At 39.9% G+C, this 17,177-nt stretch overlaps 3 protein-coding genes across 5 annotated transcripts in view; 1 reads left to right on the forward strand and 2 right to left on the reverse strand.

Moving 5' to 3' along the window:
* The window catches only part of LOC122332816, a 53,650-nt gene extending 45,503 nt beyond the window's left edge, over positions 1-8,147 (reverse strand). The window contains exons 1-5 of one of the 3 annotated variants that reach the window (XM_043230234.1): positions 8,006-8,147; positions 6,640-6,966; positions 4,906-4,965; positions 4,470-4,718; positions 3,918-4,381 (exon numbers count right to left, since the gene is read on the reverse strand). In XM_043230234.1, the coding sequence (XP_043086169.1) occupies positions 4,242-4,381; positions 4,470-4,718; positions 4,906-4,965; positions 6,640-6,966; positions 8,006-8,042 (813 nt within the window). In that variant the 5' untranslated portion in view covers positions 8,043-8,147 and the 3' untranslated portion in view covers positions 3,918-4,241. Of the gene's footprint in view, positions 1-3,917; positions 4,382-4,469; positions 4,719-4,905; positions 4,966-6,639; positions 6,967-8,005 lie in introns of those variants that run through there. The other 2 variants (XM_043230235.1, XM_043230236.1) reach the window with 2 other exon arrangements.
* LOC122332820 lies at positions 1,081-3,531 on the forward strand. The gene is made up of 4 exons (XM_043230244.1): positions 1,081-1,366; positions 1,446-1,793; positions 2,342-2,484; positions 2,688-3,531. The coding sequence occupies exons 1-4, from the start codon at positions 1,294-1,296 to the stop codon at positions 2,739-2,741; spliced, it is 618 nt and encodes a 205-aa protein (XP_043086179.1). The 5' UTR covers positions 1,081-1,293; the 3' UTR covers positions 2,742-3,531.
* Positions 8,148-11,076: 2,929 nt separating the features above from the next.
* The window catches only part of tgm2a (transglutaminase 2, C polypeptide A), an 8,558-nt gene continuing 2,457 nt past the window's right edge, over positions 11,077-17,177 (reverse strand). Inside the window, exons 3-13 of the mRNA XM_043230150.1 lie at positions 16,974-17,177; positions 15,859-15,977; positions 15,531-15,659; positions 14,224-14,401; positions 13,917-14,046; positions 13,697-13,800; positions 13,369-13,611; positions 12,654-12,930; positions 12,218-12,377; positions 11,896-12,032; positions 11,077-11,281 (exon numbers count right to left, since the gene is read on the reverse strand). The exon at positions 16,974-17,177 is cut by the window's right edge and continues 21 nt beyond it. Coding sequence (XP_043086085.1) covers positions 11,134-11,281; positions 11,896-12,032; positions 12,218-12,377; positions 12,654-12,930; positions 13,369-13,611; positions 13,697-13,800; positions 13,917-14,046; positions 14,224-14,401; positions 15,531-15,659; positions 15,859-15,977; positions 16,974-17,177 — 1,829 coding nt within the window. The 3' untranslated portion in view covers positions 11,077-11,133. The remainder of the gene's footprint in view (positions 11,282-11,895; positions 12,033-12,217; positions 12,378-12,653; positions 12,931-13,368; positions 13,612-13,696; positions 13,801-13,916; positions 14,047-14,223; positions 14,402-15,530; positions 15,660-15,858; positions 15,978-16,973) is intronic.

Genomic DNA, 17,177 nt, shown 5'->3' on the forward strand with positions numbered 1-17,177 from the left:
TCATTTTTATAACACTGAATTATATCACTCTTTTTATTAGGTAAGGCCAGGATTTACCAAGCATCCCGTACATACCAAGTACAGTATGTGTCTTGTTTATTAACACATATAGGTGCTACACATTCATTAGTATGTACAGTAATACAACATATTTACCGTGTATGTACCAGGGATGTATATGTACTGTAAAATAAAGTGCTACAGAGAGAATATTAATTATGCTCTAATCTGCATCCACAATAAACAGCAGTAAAAGTGGACATCTCTTCACTGAAAAGATTTTGCATGTTCTAATAAAATATATAAGGCTTAATCAAGTCATGAGTGCATTTCTAGCATTTGTATTTTTGCTATTAAAACTTGAATATTTGAAATATTTGAAGTTTTTGCATCAGTATTTTGAAGAATGTGGATAATCAGAATTGTCTGATCCCCGTTTGCTTCCATAGCATGGGAAAACTCTGAAATGTAATCAATTCTAAGAAACTTTTAATATTTTGAGTGAATTATAATACCTTCAAGTGCCTTGCAAAAAAACACAAAAAAAAAACATTAAAATAATAATTAAGTGGCATATCTAATCACACAAATGTAAATATTAATAGAAATGCGACCCTCTTTAATATGTTAAATTTAAATTATTTATGTAGCAGTGTTTCAGTTTTATCAGCCACACTTCTTTTATTTTTATTTAAAAAATTGGCACAATATTCAGTGAATCACCGCAAGAAACCTTATTTTGCCTTATCATTGGAGATATATTTATTATAAAATGAAATGCCTTTTAATATAGCTACAGTATACAAAGCAATGCATGCATTTACAATTATGCATTTAAAAATACATCTAAATAATTGCTGAATACCTCTGGTCAAACATATGCTGCAATAACCCACGTGCAATTAATATTTAAGTTTAAAAAATAACACCTAAACAATCAATCAATCAACCAACTTAAAATAAACAACGAAAATCGTTTTAAGAGGAAAGCACCCACCTGTAAATATTTAAAATGTATTTAACCCCAAACTAGCCTTTCATATAAAAAAAAAAATTAGATAATAAAATGATAAAGCTATATATATTGTCGTAAAAACAGTTTGTAGTCTCGCTGGGCGGAGATTAGCAGGAAGCGCATAGAATACAATAAGTAGACCCCTCATTGTGGCTGTTTCTAATAGCGGCTCGCCTCGTCTTGGATCTATGTATGTACATCTATGTACACACAAAATTCAAGAGAATTAGACAAGCCATGTGCTTAGCGGAAAACCTGGGGGATGATTAATCAGGTCAATGGGGTTATTAAACACTATTAGATTGTTTCATCCCGAGATGATATTCTTCGTCCTAGCAACTTTTTGGATTGGTAAGTAATGCTGGTTCAACACAGGTTAACTTATACCGCTTATATATGACCTTATATATGACTTATTTGCAATCTATAGGCACTGCCGCTGGAGTTCAAGACGAGGGCCACGACGAGATCGAGTCGCTGGAGATCGTCGAGGGAGAAAACCTCACCATCTCCATCCCGATCGGTAAATCCGAGGAGGATCCCCAGGTGCTGGTGACCCGGTCGAGAGGCTCGTCGCAGGAACGCGTCGCGCAGATGATCTGTCACGACGGACACTGCAAGCACGAGCGCTGGAGACCCGGGGTTTGTCTCGCGTCTGACGGACAAAACCTCACGCTGACCCTGACGAACCTCAGCGACGACCAGACGGGGCTTTACCGGATCCGCAGACCGAGCAGCGCGCGCCCGGGAGAAAAGGTTTACAACGTTACCTTGCGCGGTGAGTACGCCTCTTCTCAACAAAACTATCATGCGTTTTTTAAATGTTTTGCAAAGGTTGCATCGTAATAATATCGCAGGACGGTGAGAAACCAGCAGCGTATATTTGGTTATAAATAATTGCTTATTTTAAGGCATTCGGATTTTAAAAGTTGTCTCTATTGATGACATCTAAGCCATTCGAAATAACATTAAACCTCTGATTCAAATCACTCACAAGTACTACTCAAATACACTTTTAGTGCGGGGGTGAGCGCTTTTTTTTTGTGACGCGAAAATAGAAGTGCGTAAATTCCGTGCACTTGGCAACCCGCGAAGCCGGTTCCCGTAAAGACGCGTCGGTGACTCACGTGGGGATTTTCCGCGTGCGCGAGAAGCGCATCCGTTCTCGACCCTGCTTCAGGCCGCGAAGTCGTTTCGGACTTTTCTCTAAACTTTCCCGAAGTCTCCCTTCGGACGCTTTCCTCGCGCGAACGCGCATTAGATCCCAAACCGCGCACGTTTACGCGTGAAGTAAGCGTCGGTTTTTGTTCCCGTTGTTTCCTGCAGAGCCTCACTTCACTACTATCAGCCCAGCATCTGCCGTGCACAGTGAACCACTCACTACGAGAATAAGCATAGGCGTGGTGGTCCTCAGTTTGGTGGTCGTCGCTGCGGCTGCCGTTGGTTTTGTTTACGGCAAAAACAGAAAGGCAAGTATCATCTCAGAGCACAATCTAAATCGTGGCATTAAAAATAGCCATGCATCTTGTTAACTACTACCTAATTTGATGATAATGAGTTCAAAAGCAGCAGTAAAACTGCCCATCGCATACATTTTCCCAAAATAAGAAGTTGATTGCTTTGATTTTGTTTGCATGGCATCCTGTAATTGTGTTTTCCCGTCGACTTTCAGGTATCTTTTAACGAAGTGCCTCAAGAGTTGAACACCGTGGCTCACGGGCGATAGTTCTTTATAGTTACTGGATTGCTGCGAGCTCATCCGGTGAATGAAATGACAACACAGAAGGACTCTGAGCATCATTTCATTTAATGAAATAATCCCAGGTGATCCAGCACGACTTGAGCATTAAGGTGCACCTTCAGTTGAACACTCAAAATAACCGCTAATACGTTTCCCCTAACTTTTCTAGTATGCTAATTCTAATGTTTTTATCATCTTAAGTGTGCTCATCTGTGCTGTTTTGAGACACCGTCTATATGAACTAAAATGCACTTTTAACACACTACCTATGTTTTTAAAAGTGTATTTAGTGGCCATTTGTAGCACCATCTCTCGTACAGTAGTACACTACCACTTGAACTAAATGCATTTTTTGAAATACAAATGTTAAAAGTGCATTTTAGTTCATATTCATGGTGTCTCAGAATAGCGCAGTCGAGTGCACTTCGAAGATCTTAAGTTTGTCTTAAAACGCACTAAAGAATCATTTTTAGTAGATCAAGTACAAAATTAGTGCGCTTTAATTACATCATGTACTTGTACTTTCTTTTACCTGGGATCGGAAGCACATTGAACATATGTTGTATTTTATGTGACCCTTAAAATGCGATGAAAGTGTAAACTTAAAGTATAATTCAAATGCAATCAAAATCTACTTCCCCTAGGACTTGGTTTTAATTGTACCTCGAGAGCCCTGGAAAATGCAAAGCAAAGTTTCTCTCCTACAAAGACATGCATCACATCATTACATTTCAAAGGTGTTTGAAAAGCATTAAACAGAACATATAAAATGTTATCAGTGTCCTTGGAGTGTTGAATAGCTTTCATTAATTTCACCCGATCGTTCGTGTGCTAGTATTAGTATTAACTAAGTATTAACTGAAAAATCTTGGAATTGCAGTTTTTGTAAGACTTCAGTCAATCAGTAAAAAGACCCAACTCTGTTAAGTTGGAAGTTGAAGCCATCTGTAAAGTCATGAATCTTGTGTAATGGTTTTTCTTTAAGTCTCTCTTTTGTATGAACTGCAGTGATGAGTTAATGTTTTTCTCCTAAAAATTGTAAAAAACTAATACAATGAGACGGATATTTGGTCAAGCTAACATTATACATGTATATTAAAATAATAATTGTAATATGTTTGTTTTCCACACTTTTATTTATATTTATATTAAGAATACACCACATTTGATGTCAGAGTTGAGCGAAAAAAGTGCATTTAAAAATATTTCAATTACAATTTTTATATTTATGCTTCCGGTGGTACACCATTAACCTTTTATACATGATAAATATGTGTAGATGAAACTTTTCTGTTAAATCTCATCGTCTGTTCTTCAAGCACAACAAAACAATAACCTAACCTAAGAACCTAGTCTGCATGCTTTCATTTTTAAATTCTAAAGTATACATTTTATATATGCGACGCATATAAAATAGATTTATTTGTTGTTTTGGTTAGATAGAAACTGGTTGACGGTTATAAAATGCAAGAGAATAAGTCCCCGTCACACAGATGAAGCAGCTCTTCTCTGAGACGAGCAGGAGCTCAGATGTTCGAGCAGAAACCCAACGGTGAAGATTCCCACCAGACCAGACAGAACCAGACGAACCAGAGCCTCGGTGACCCCGCAGCGATCCACACAACCTGAAAGACAGAAGACACCTTCTGTAGAAAAGAGAGCGCTTTCTGTTGCGCTAGGAAGAGAGTTTTTTGTGGCGAATGACCGCTTTACCTTCCTGTCGTGGGCAGATGTCTTTGTGAAGACGGACGGTTTTGTTGTTCACCGGGTTTGTTGCTGTACAGCTGTAGATCTCCGGATCATCATGATGAAGCTCTAATGGTAAACTGAGGTTGATGTTGAGATCAGGATCGCTGGTCCGGTTCAACAGTTCACCTCCTTTGTACCACGAGATGAACACGTCTCGGTCGTTTCTCACCGAGCAGGACACGGAGCAGACCTCCTCTGTTTCCAGTGATGTACCTGAAAGAAATGCGTGCGTGTGTTTATAGATCAGAATTGTGGCTTTTGTCAGAATTCTTTGTCTCACAAAAACATTTGCAACTTTCTGCATTTGCATTTCTCTAATGTGAGAGAAAATGTAGTAATTATTTTTATTCTATGGCAGGTAAACTGTAATATTTCAGATAGAGTTCATATAAAGACAGACCTGTAGATTGGTGCACACTAACTGACGAGCTGCTGCTGATGGCAGGAACAGAGACGGATGCTTCACAGCAAAAGAAAACACGAGCATCACCTTCAAGAAGTCAATACTGCAGTGAAATAATCTCTATGGGACCAAATAAAATCAACTATTTTTCTAACATGTACATGTTTTCCAAAGTTTATTCAAGTGTGCTATTAGTATACTTATTTTAAACTAAAATAGGAAGGGATAATTTACGTTTCAGAAATGTACTTAAGATGACATTTAGGTATACTTCACTTATATTTAGAAGAAGTCCAAGTACACTGCTCAAAAAAATAAAGGGAATACTTAACAATGTAACTCCAAGTCAATCGCACTTCTGTGAAATCAAACTGCCCACTTAGGAAGCAACGCTGATTGACAATCAATTTCAAATGCAGTTAGCAGGACGCCCCTAATAAAGGAGTGGTTCTGCAGGTGGTGACCACTTCTCAGTTCCTTTGCTTTCTGGCTGATGTTTTGGTCACTTTTGAATGATGGCGGGTGGACCCGCACAAGTGGCTCAGGTAGTGCAGCTTATCTAGGATGGCACATCAATGCGAACTGAGGCAGGGTTTGCTGTGTCTGGGAGAGTAGTGTCCAGAGCGTGGAGGCGCTACCAGGAGACAGGCCAGTACATCAGGAGACGTGCAGGAGGGCAACAACTCAGCAGCAGGACCGCTACCTCCACCTTTGTGCGAGGAGGAACGGGAGGAGCACTGCCAGAGCCCTGCAAAATCACCTCCAGCAGGCCACAAATGTGCATGCGTCCGTTCGAACGGTCAGAAACAGACTCCATGAGAGTAGTACGAGGGCCCGACGTCCACAACCCAACACCGTGCAGGGCGTTTGGCATTTGCCAGAGAGCACCAAGATTGGCAAATGGCCACTGGCGCAGACGAAACCGAGTGACAGAGTCTGGAGACGCCGTGGAGAACGTTCTGCTGCCTGCAACATCCTCCAGCACATTAATAGTGTGGGGTGGCATTTCTTTGGTGAGCCACACAGCCCTCCATGTGCTCGCCGGAGGTAGCCTGAATGCTATTAGGTACAGAGATGAGATCCTCAGACCCCTTGTGAGACCATATGCCGGTGCGGATGGCCTTGGGTTCCTCCTAACCTCACATGGTTGGAGCGTGTCAGCAGTTCCTGCAAGATGAAGGCATTGATGCTATGGACTGGCCAACCTGTTCCCCAGACCTAAATCCAATTGAGCACATTTGGGGCATCATGTCTCGTTCCATTCACAAAAGCCAAGTTGCACCACAGACCGTCCAGGAGTTGGCGGATGCTTTAGTCCTGCTTTAGGACCATCCGCCACCTAATCAGGAGCATGCCCAGGCATTGTAGGGAGGTCATACAGACTTGTTTTAAGGATATTACATCAAAGTTGGATTAGCCCGTAGTGTGTTTTTCCTCTTCAATTTTGGGTGCGACTCCAAATCCAGACCTCCATGGGTTAATACATTTGATTTCCATTGGTGATTGGTCATTCAACTATATAAAGAAATGATTTAATATTTCATTCATTCAGATCTAGGACGTTATTTCAGTGTTCCCTTTATTTTTTTTTGAGCAGTCTATATTTAAGCTATACTTGTGGTATAGGGGGTGCTAGTACACGTCATCTGTACAGAATTTCCAAAACTAAAAACTATGGATGCATCCATGTTGAAGCATACAGATCTTTGGATGGCTGCAACTGTAACTTACCGTAAACATCAACCTTGTATTTCCGTGTTGAGGTGCGTGTATTAGTAATGATTAAGGCTTTATACATCCCAGATTCATTAGTCCTGATGCCCGCGATGATTAATATTCCTGTTTTTCGGTCTAACTGCACTCTGCCTGCAAATCTCATGTCGTAATGAGTGTATATTTTCCCATGATGCCTCTGTGCGACCCGAGTGCTCTGTCTGCCACTTTCAAACGTCCACAGTATCTGAACATCCCCCTTCAGATCATCGTCTGCTGGATGCAGATTGAGGACACCTCCCTCCATCACTTTAACTGTTTGAAGGCCATCCACCTCTCCACCCACTGAAACAACATGGAAACAGGCTAGTTATACACTGCTTGACATCTGATGGTTACTAAACACGTGCTGAATTTCAATGGTTTGCTGTCGTGTGCAGTCAGTAGTTCACCACATAAAACGCATGTGGTCGACACAAACCAAACAAACCTGCTTTAATGCAGTCTGGTCTCGTATTTATCATGCAGATACTAAACGTGAATCGTGTGCATGTGAATCTGCATAAAAACACGTTAGACCAACGATGCATGGTTGTCTGAACTATTTCATATCAGCGTTGCTGCATGCCAAAAAGATGCAACTGCTATAGGATTATTGCTTCGCACCAGACCTTGTTGACAGTGATGTTGAGTAATCACTATTAGTTAACCGCGGTGTGGTGGCATACTGTTAAATATCTCGACCAGTTGGTTGGGTTAAAGGGTGGCGAAAATAAAGTTCTAACTGACAAATAAACGATTGAGCTAGTACAGTTTTATATGAATGATACGACCGTTGGCTACTTTTTATGCATGTTTGTACTGCAACACTAGCAGGTCTGCGGTCTGAGAGAGCACGATCTAAGGTGGGATAAAGGAAGTCATTCTTTTTTTGAGGTTTCAGACAGTACTGCATGCAAAGGACAGAGGTTGTTTCCTTGAAGAATTAAACCAACAGCAGAAACGAAACTTTTTGATGCCAAATTTGGCAGGAAATGAAAAACATTTAAAACATTTTGCCCTCTCTTTCTTTGAATGCAGAGACGCACGTTAAGTTGGCAGGAAGTGGTTATATCACTGTTTCCACTAATTTGACTTTTGCATAATGTTTTATGTAGCATCAAGAGATGGACTTCCAACACTTAGCTTATTTATTCTAAATTTGACAAAAAAAATTGGACAGGCCATGTTCACCTGTATTTTTCAAAAAGGTCCATGCAAGTCTTTTCATACTGGCATGGAACTGCGGTTTAGATTTTAGTACCTTACGTGACAACAATTAAAGACGATTCCATCGGTCTAAGCTTAGAACCCAATTAAAATATATATAATGTGTGTACCTTACCTTCCACACAGATGAAATATAAGATGAAAGCCCACATAGTGATGCACGTGTTTGTTGATATTACGTCCAGTTGTTGTTCTATCGATATGATAACCCTGAAACTACGCTGAGCAGATGGACTGCTGAGGAAGATGAGGAAGTGACCTGCAAAGAAATCACTTTCAGGGTTTCCACCAAAAGATGGCAGTGTATGAGTGCTCTATTGAAAACCCTCAAAGGCAATTGAACAGATATTACCTATTGTGACAAACTACTAGGCTTACATTTATTATATTAAGTTATATTGAATTCACCTCTATGAATATAACGTTATTGTCACGGATAAAATCTGCCGTAAATTTTAGCTTGTTTCAGCCTTCCATTAAAAAAGCCCAAAGTAAAATTAATATTTCAACATTTATTCAGATGACGGCTCACCATACATCCACACCATCAGTGGTCTACTTAGTTTTGATGAGTAAATTCTATAAATAATTACTCTATAAAACAAAACGCACACGCACCTTTTCTCTTAATATTTGTATTTGACAGGCCATTGAAAAAATACAGCAATAACAGAGATGCCACAATATGTTCAATTTCAATGACCTCAGATACATTGGTCCCCGTAATCTTAATATGGCAGGTTTTAATGTCTAAACTGGTGAATGGGATTTGAGGGATGGGGCTATTGCAGATAACAGGTGCTCATGACCATTATTTGATTCTTTATTGAATGCTGTTTCAATGCAGATTGCATATGGTCCATGTGTAAACGCACAGGTGAAACCACAGGCTTTGAGCTGAGAGGAATGATTGTTTTCTAGGATTAAACACGCTTGTTGCTGACACAGCCGTCACCGTAGACCACGGTCGATAAAACATACACCAAACGAAATGACTGGAAAGTATGTAAATTGTGCAGAAACCTGAACTCTCTAATGTTTCGGTTTCTTTGCATGCTTGTTGTTTTAAGGAGTCTGACTTCGTTTGGAGCATTACATATAAACCTAAACCAGGAAGATTTCATTTGGCATTTGGCTGATGTGAAAGCAAATTTAGTGCGTAAGAGGCATAAATTATTAAATTATTTTCTTTACTGATATATTTTAGTACTCGAGAACAATAACGAACATAACGATACTACGAAAACAGTGTGTTCAGGTTGTTTATGACTTAAAGTACAACAAGTTGTCTAAATCTACTGCCAGGCAGACTTTGCATGCAATGTTCCTTCTAAAAGTCTTAGTTTACTCAACCTTGCATAATTTCAAATCTCTATATATGAGATCTGTCTATATATAAGTACGTTGTCTTGTTTACAGCCGAATGTTCTCCAAAATATCTTTCGTGCGCATATGTGTGTTACACTTAAGAAACAAATCCGGGTTTGGAACGACTTGAGGTTGTGAAATGGTAACAAAAATTTTATGTTAGATCATATCCCAATCGTTCTCAAAATAAAAAGCAGCATTTGTCTGCTTTTTGAGACATCAACATGTGGGAAGTGCCTTTAGCAAAAGGGGAGTTTTCCGACTCTTTTGAGATAGAGGAAAGGATGCACAAACCCTGTCATGAGACCGAGGCACAAAGCCCCAGACCAGGACAAAAGAAACCTCTTTAAGTCTATGAGATAATAAAGCACGAGAGAAATAATCGTAGGGCCGTACATAAGCACTGCAGATGCCAGCACAATCCGAATGATCCTAAAAGCCTTGAGTTTGTCTTGGTTCGTTCCCGCTTTCCTCTTGAAGTTACCTCCAGGTCCAGGCCGCTTCAGAGCTTTCAGGACCATCAAGCAGCTGAACATTTTGATGCTTAAAAAAACCAGCAGTTCTGGCAAAACTAATTGATGAAGTTCAATGATGTTCACTGAAACTATTAAGCTTGAGATGACTATCAGAGTCCATCCGATGATGGATAACACGATCCTGTATTTCATGGGTTTGAGTTTCAAGAAGAACACAGGATGGAGAACCCCTACGTACCGCTCCACGCAGATGCAGCTCTGAAACAGAGGACGGCCGACCAATAGCAACAGACCGGGAAAGTATATGCCAAACCTGCAATGAGTGCAATTAAAGAAATACTGCTGTATGATAAAAACATAAGAAGAGCAGAAGACGACCTCAACGAGTGATGCATTGAAGGTGAAGATTTCGGTCGACTGCCCCTGAATCATCTCTTTCACACTCAGGCACAGGATGTAACAGTTGGCCGGTAGACCGAGAACCATGTTGACGCTGAGAGAGACGGCGATAAAATAGGAGGGTATAAGGTAGCACGAGCTGGAGTTTGCTGAGAAAATCGATGGTCTGCACGTTGAAGCGTTTGTTTGGTCCCACGTCACCATTTTTCAACTCTACAATGAAAATTGGAGGAAGAGATTAGTGTAGAAGAAAATACGTGTAAACATGAAAAAAGTCCTTAAGAGTCCTTATCTCAGTTCTTTTGGTTTTTAAATGCGTCTAAAACACACCGTCAACCGTGCCACTGTAGCTTCAGCTCAGCCGACTGAAGGTGGAACTGACTGTGGTTTGCTTTAAATGCTGCTGAGCTGATTCATAATTCAACTTTATGAATTATTGAGGAGTTTGAGAGTTTTTGATTGGTTTTGCATTGATGCGATATCAATGCAAAACCAATTGATATTTTCCGTTTTTCGAAGAGGCGAAGTGCACGTCATGCATGCAAATTGAAGGCAGTTCATTCCAACCGCACATCTGTTCGCAAAATTGTATACATGTTCAAAGTAAAAATTATGAATTTACGTTAAAGTCAAGAGTGCAAAACAGAAAGGGACAAATTTTGTGATTTCAGAACAGTATTTCTTTACATACTTAACTTTCATAAATACATTATTCTGCTCGACCACATAAATGAAACGGTTGCGTAGCATTTCACTTGCTTCATGACAAAAGCATTTTAGATGATTTAAAGATGCTTGAATGTTTCCAGTAGTTATTTTTGGCCATGCACCAAGTTCTTATACTGCCCTGAATTTATTTTTCCTAATTCTATGCTTTTCTTCGTCGTAATAGTAAGTCCATGCTGTTCTCATGCTAGATTTTGGCATTCAGCATTCTAGTTGGTTCTGATTGCAGAGTTGACAGAATACAACCTCTCAAGCATAAGTAAAAACGGCTCATTTATTCATATATGACAAGATTTTCATAGGTCTCAACATTGTGAAGTTTATCACTGGCAAAATCTATCAGTATCTTTCTTTGTCCTGGCAGCTTTGGTGTGAACTCCACTTTGGCGGTGACAAACTCTTTAGGACCAACCGTTCCAACCCTGTTAAGCAAAAAAAAAATTGTTACAGTCATGCAACTTTTGCATTCATTATTTTAGATTTTGTATTAAAATAAGATGGGAATGTTTTGACAGTCAAACGTCATTTTTTAATGTTTTAATGTAGAGCGAAACTCTAAACTGACAATAGTGTCATAAGCGTCTAGAATAACATACAAAATATCTAAAATGTGATCTTTTAAATGCCATTTCTCATAGCAGACAGTACATGCTTCACAACAATGGTGTTTCCAAGTGGTTGCTATGATGCTGTTGGTTGCTAGGTAGATGGATGGATATTGAGCATGCATAAGAAGCTTAAATATGGCATATTTGTGTACAAGGTAAACGCTTTTAAAAATTATTATATAGCTAGCTACTTTTTTATGATTAAAAAGTAGCAGACTAAACTAAATTTAGAGTAGTCTGGGAGGCTACAATTTCAAAGTACCTTCCCCAACACTAGGTCGCTTGTACTGATGCATCGCCACTACTGAAGGTTTTCATCCGTCTTTCAATTTGATCATGCGATGAGTTGAAATGACACCAGGTATGTCCACAGGAGGAATGAGGGAATGTGTTTTCACACCCCGGTCCGGAGCGATCGGGTGACTTACTCGTGAGTGATGGGTTTGCCGTCGGTCAGGTTGGCACCATGTATAGTGAACACACAGTTCTCCAGGGGCTCCGGAAGTGGATTCTGGAGTGCTAAATCTGCCACCAAGTTCTGGCCCACTTTTGGCACGCCCAGGATCTACAGGGGACCGAATCGCACCTTGTTAAAGAGTTTTGCTTACAGTACATTGATTCATACTAAATGTGCATTGGCTGTTTCACTCCGGGGAGCAACTTGAACAAAAACATTTTGTTATTTAAGTATCCAGCATGAAGTATTCAGCATCCGGTAAATGTAAATCGTAGAGAGTAGTTGAGGTTTACATTGACGATTATTTCAGGGCCGTCGAGTACGATGGTCTTCTTTGCTCTGTGGAAATCCCGTGTCTCTGCATCGATGAGTAAAGCCACCAGTTTGACCATCCTGTCTTGAGTTATGGCTTTGCTGTACTCTGCGTATTCCAGTCGAAGAGTTACTTTACCCCTAAAACATAAAGCACGGTGAGACATTTATCTTTTTGAATATACACTTATTTACATATCTTTTCAATAAAGAACGTTTAACAGCCATAAAGCTTTCCATCCACAAAAGGTTCTTAATAGTGAAATAAGGTTCTTTAGATGTTTTAGATGTTCTTCACACTAAGAAAAAATGTTTTTAGAAACTGTTTACTGAATGGTCCTTTTGGAAACCAAAAAAGAGTTCATATGCATGTCCAAAGTAAACATCTGGCTAAAAACATAAGGAACCGCAGGCTTACCTTCAGTTGAAGCTAAATCCATCTCTGTAAACTCTCCCAATCCACAGGTTTCTCCAAGCTTGCCATTGTAAGACACTGCTTGGGCGTAGAACATTACTCTACAGGACTTTGTGACCATGGTGTTGTTTTTGAGCTCTGCATAGACGTCAAAATCAGAGCCGATTTGCATGTCCGGGGTCACTTTAATCTTGATGTGTAAACCAGGCTCCTCTCCTGCCTGTGCCAGTTTGTTGTGATGATTTGCCTTCTCATAAACCCTTCTCTCTTCTTCAGAACCTGAACAGAAAACAGTGTTTATCATTAGTGTAATATTATATCAAGATAAGGCTTGATGTTCCTACCCTACTGAATAAACAAACTTGTCCTAAATAAGAGGATAGATGCTCTTATGCGATAACTTAGAAATATGTAGCTTGCTTTTGGGATATAATAGTTATAATGATGTTTAGCTATAAACAAATTTACGGAGGAGCGTGCACTGATAATTAACCCGGCTGGCTTCTCGTTTCGTAATCACGTCTTTATCCAACCAGAGCAAGAGAAGCCTCCAATAAATCTCGTATATAGCATCCCTCCACCACCCAATCCACACCTCCTAGTTCTACTATTCCCTTTCGAACTCGTGAAATGAAATAGTTTATGACTTTTGCTTTTGGGAATTGAATTTATACCCAACCTAGACCTTTAAACATGAATGAATGAACAGTTCCCTACCCTCAGGATACTTGTAGTTGTGCGTAATGTCCTCTCTCTCGTCTCGACCCACTGTTTTGGTGCTGATTGATTTCCCAACCTCCGTAGTGGATCCACCCATCTTAAACACCCTTCCATCTCTCAGTTTGATGTACTCCACCACATCAGCGTTCACCTCGGCGTACACAAACGGGATGTCGTATTTGAAAGTGAGCTCGCCCTCTTTAATGGCCCTCACGGGGGCTGGACCACAACAGAAGACACCTGGCAGGAGAAGGACAGCAGAACTGAGGTATTTTTTCAATGACTCTACTTCTCCACCTCTATCAGGCATTGAATACTGGCTCACCTTCACTCCTGTGCTGAGGTGTTGGGTCGCTCGCTTGCCAACCCTCGTACCCTAGCGCCAGGTCTGGGCGCGTCATCCAGTTCTCCACCCAAACATGGAAGTTCCTAAAGCAGATCAAGGTAAGATTTTCTGATTTGCATTACAAGTAGTTTTTTGGCACCAGTGCCAAAATTTTACCAATTAACTTTACCCTATTAAATTTTGGCTTTTAAATGCATACCATATAGAGTCGTCAGCAATGTTCTCATCAAACTCGTTGTAAAAACGCTCCATTACTAGGTCTCCATTGCTGTCACGGGCTGATCCGTAGTTAGTGACGACTCTGCATGGGATCCCCAGAGCTCTGGACACTGGAACATAAATCAATCAGATCCATTTTTTTCGTGTCTGAGATATGCGAAAATGTTTGGGAACAGTTTATATAATTTGGACATAATAATCTATTGAGGTTTTCATGCTGTTGAAAAATGTCTGTTGAATGAGTGTTAATTGACTTGTGATAATCATTGCAGGAGTTAATGAATCACCTGTGCAGGCAACAGCTGCGAACACCCAGCACTGTCCGTAACGCACCGCCCTGCAGCCGCTGTTACTCCACTGACGGAGGATGGAGCAGCTGTCCTTCCACACGGTGGGCTTCACGCCGTCATCGTAGTCACCCGTCCAGTTACCCACCAGCACTCCTTTATCACCTAGACTGTTGATCTGGACGGTACGAAACAACATGGCTGTGAGTTTCACTAAAAAATAAAGTAATTTCAATAAGTAAAAACGGTTGTTTGATTAGCAAAAAAATCTCCATCACCTGTTTTCAGATAGAGCGGCATTTAATACACAGAGCCGTAGTTCACGTGGAAGCTACGCAGTGTCACGTTAACTATCACATGTGATTCATCTGTGATTATGCATGTGAAGTGCGTAGGTTGTCAGTATTCTACGGTTCTGTGTATTAAATGCTGCTCCCTCTGAAAACAGGTGATTTATTACTAATCAAAGAACTGGCTATAAATATCGTGCAGCCCTACTTCGGACTCAAAACCATTAAGTTACTTTTTTTTGTTATTAAAATAACCCGCTACTTACTATTCAAAAAAAGGTTTGAACACTCGAGTAGTGCTTGTTGTTTGTTGTTTCTCCGATCACAAATGCAGACATGGTGTTATGTTTACGAGGCGTGATGCAATGCGATTCAATGTGTTTTAGTGTCATAGTGTTGGGATTTGGCATCACAATGTGATAAGGGGTGTAACATTTCCATCATACACTTGTTTCGTCCAATCAGAACGCAGTGGATGGGTGGCCAATCAGAGCACGCCTTGCTTTTTTAGAATTATGAGCTTCGTACAAATCGACCCGTTTCAGGAAGCAATAGTGTAATGCAAACACCTAGCACTACGCCAAATGCACAGAATAATGTTTATGACCCCTTTAAATGAACGGAAAAGAAATGAATCGTTGAACAAATTAAATGCAAATGAATATTATAAGAAAATCGAAGTGTTTTTTTGACCTTGCATGAATTTCGACTTGTTATGGGAACTAGCAAAACCAAAATATGAATCTTTCATAACCCATAAAAGGGGCACTTTAAATCTCACATAAACCGAACGTGATAGTTTCGATCTAAACAGTAAAAATAAATATGCTAAACGTGCATTTTTATATTCATGTACTAAATAAAATGCATTGCACTTTTAGTATACTAAACTGGTTACATGGGAACTAAAGGCATACATATTTTATTGTCAAGCTAATTAGTAGGCTATAAATATATTTACAGTAGCTGAATAATGTCTGAGCAGGTGATAATTGAACGCTTATATCTGTAATTAACCATGGCACTGATGACTCGAGTCACATAAACCGGGTTCCTCCTCTCAGAGCAGTCCAGCGCTGCGTCACTTATATAGTTTGGACTCTCATCTAAAATCTGCAGACAGATGTTCAGTATGCCAGGCTCGAACTGTGGAAGCAGAAAAGAAACATGTCAGCGAAGCGTAGATGCTTTGAGCGTTGATCATGTTTGAATGTTTTATCGGCTGCTTGAGTAACTAAAAACGATTGTTTAAAAAATGGAGAGAAACGAATGTATGTCGCAACATCGTCCCACACATTCATTTTTCTCCGTGGAGCAGTTCTAGAGATGTTTTGAGGTGCGGGACCTGTCCAAAAGTCCACGGTAAGACTGTGATGCGTTTGGGGATCCCGCGGTAGATCAGTCCGTCCTGAGAGAGAACGTATTCCTCCCTCTCAGCCTCACTCGCCAGATACACAGAGTCCTCTGAAAACAACCAACACAGACTGAAAACAGACCCGCTCTGAACACGCTCTTATTGTTCGGTTTTATGGAAAGCGACTTACAAAACACAGATGCTAACAGTATTAGCGGTGCCACGATGGCAAGCATTAGAATCAAGTCCAAGTTGGTCAGGTTTATACATTTCTGGTCGTTGGCGAAAAGTCCTAATGCTACCTAATTTGATGTTGCTAGTTAAAAATGAGTAAATATTTATTTTTACCAAAATAAAAATGGTGCCTTTTTGCATCAGCTTTATTGCAAAAATAACAATAATACAATAAAAAGCGGTTAAATGTCAAACTTTAAAAGTTCAAATGCTTCATTTATTGTCATAGAACAAAATAAGCATATTATCATTATTATCATTGTTATTAAATAACAAAATATAAATCTTAATGTAATCAAAATATTAATACAATTTTTTAAATCATACTTTTTTAAATAGAATGTGATTTCCGTTCAGCAAATGTGATGCAGGGCGGTGTAATTAATTATACACATTGTGCCAAAAACAAACAAAACATGTAATAATCTGATTGTTTATACCGAAACAAATAATACACTTGCAAAAAGCAAGCAAGCAAAAAACTATTTATGCATAAAGCTAAAGCTAATTTAAAGAGTTAATTTACCCAAAAATGAAAATTAATGCAACATGGAGGAGTAAAGTCATTATTTTTTGCACAAATTATTCTGGTTGCTTGATAAAATGACGTCTAACCGCTGATATCACAGTGATGTCCTTACTTTCTTTCTTACTTTTTCATTTCTGTGACTCAATTTTGGTTGGACACTTGCTTTCTATGGAGGGTCAGAAAGCTTTTGGATGCTTTTGGAAAATATCTTAATTTGTTTCTGACAATAAACGAAGGTGTACTACTATGACACGAGTAGTTTATGCCCGAATTTTCATTTTTTTTCATTAAGTTATCCCTTTAAGCGCTTCTCATTATCATCACTAACGACCAAACGGCTTACGCTTGCACCAGGGGTTAAAGAGCAGGACAAACTCTCCCAGACCCACTCCTTCTCCCTGATCCAGGATCAGCTTGTAGACTCCGACGGGAGCGCTGGGGTGCGAGCAGACGCTCAGAGAGACGGTGCTGTCGGACGTCTCCGCTGCGGCGCTCCAGCTCGACCTGGAGATCAGTCTGCTCGGGCTGAATCTGGCTTTGGTTTGTG

The sequence above is a fragment of the Puntigrus tetrazona genome, unplaced genomic scaffold, assembly GCF_018831695.1.
Source record: "Puntigrus tetrazona isolate hp1 unplaced genomic scaffold, ASM1883169v1 S000000148, whole genome shotgun sequence".
Classification (NCBI taxonomy): domain Eukaryota; kingdom Metazoa; phylum Chordata; class Actinopteri; order Cypriniformes; family Cyprinidae; genus Puntigrus; species Puntigrus tetrazona.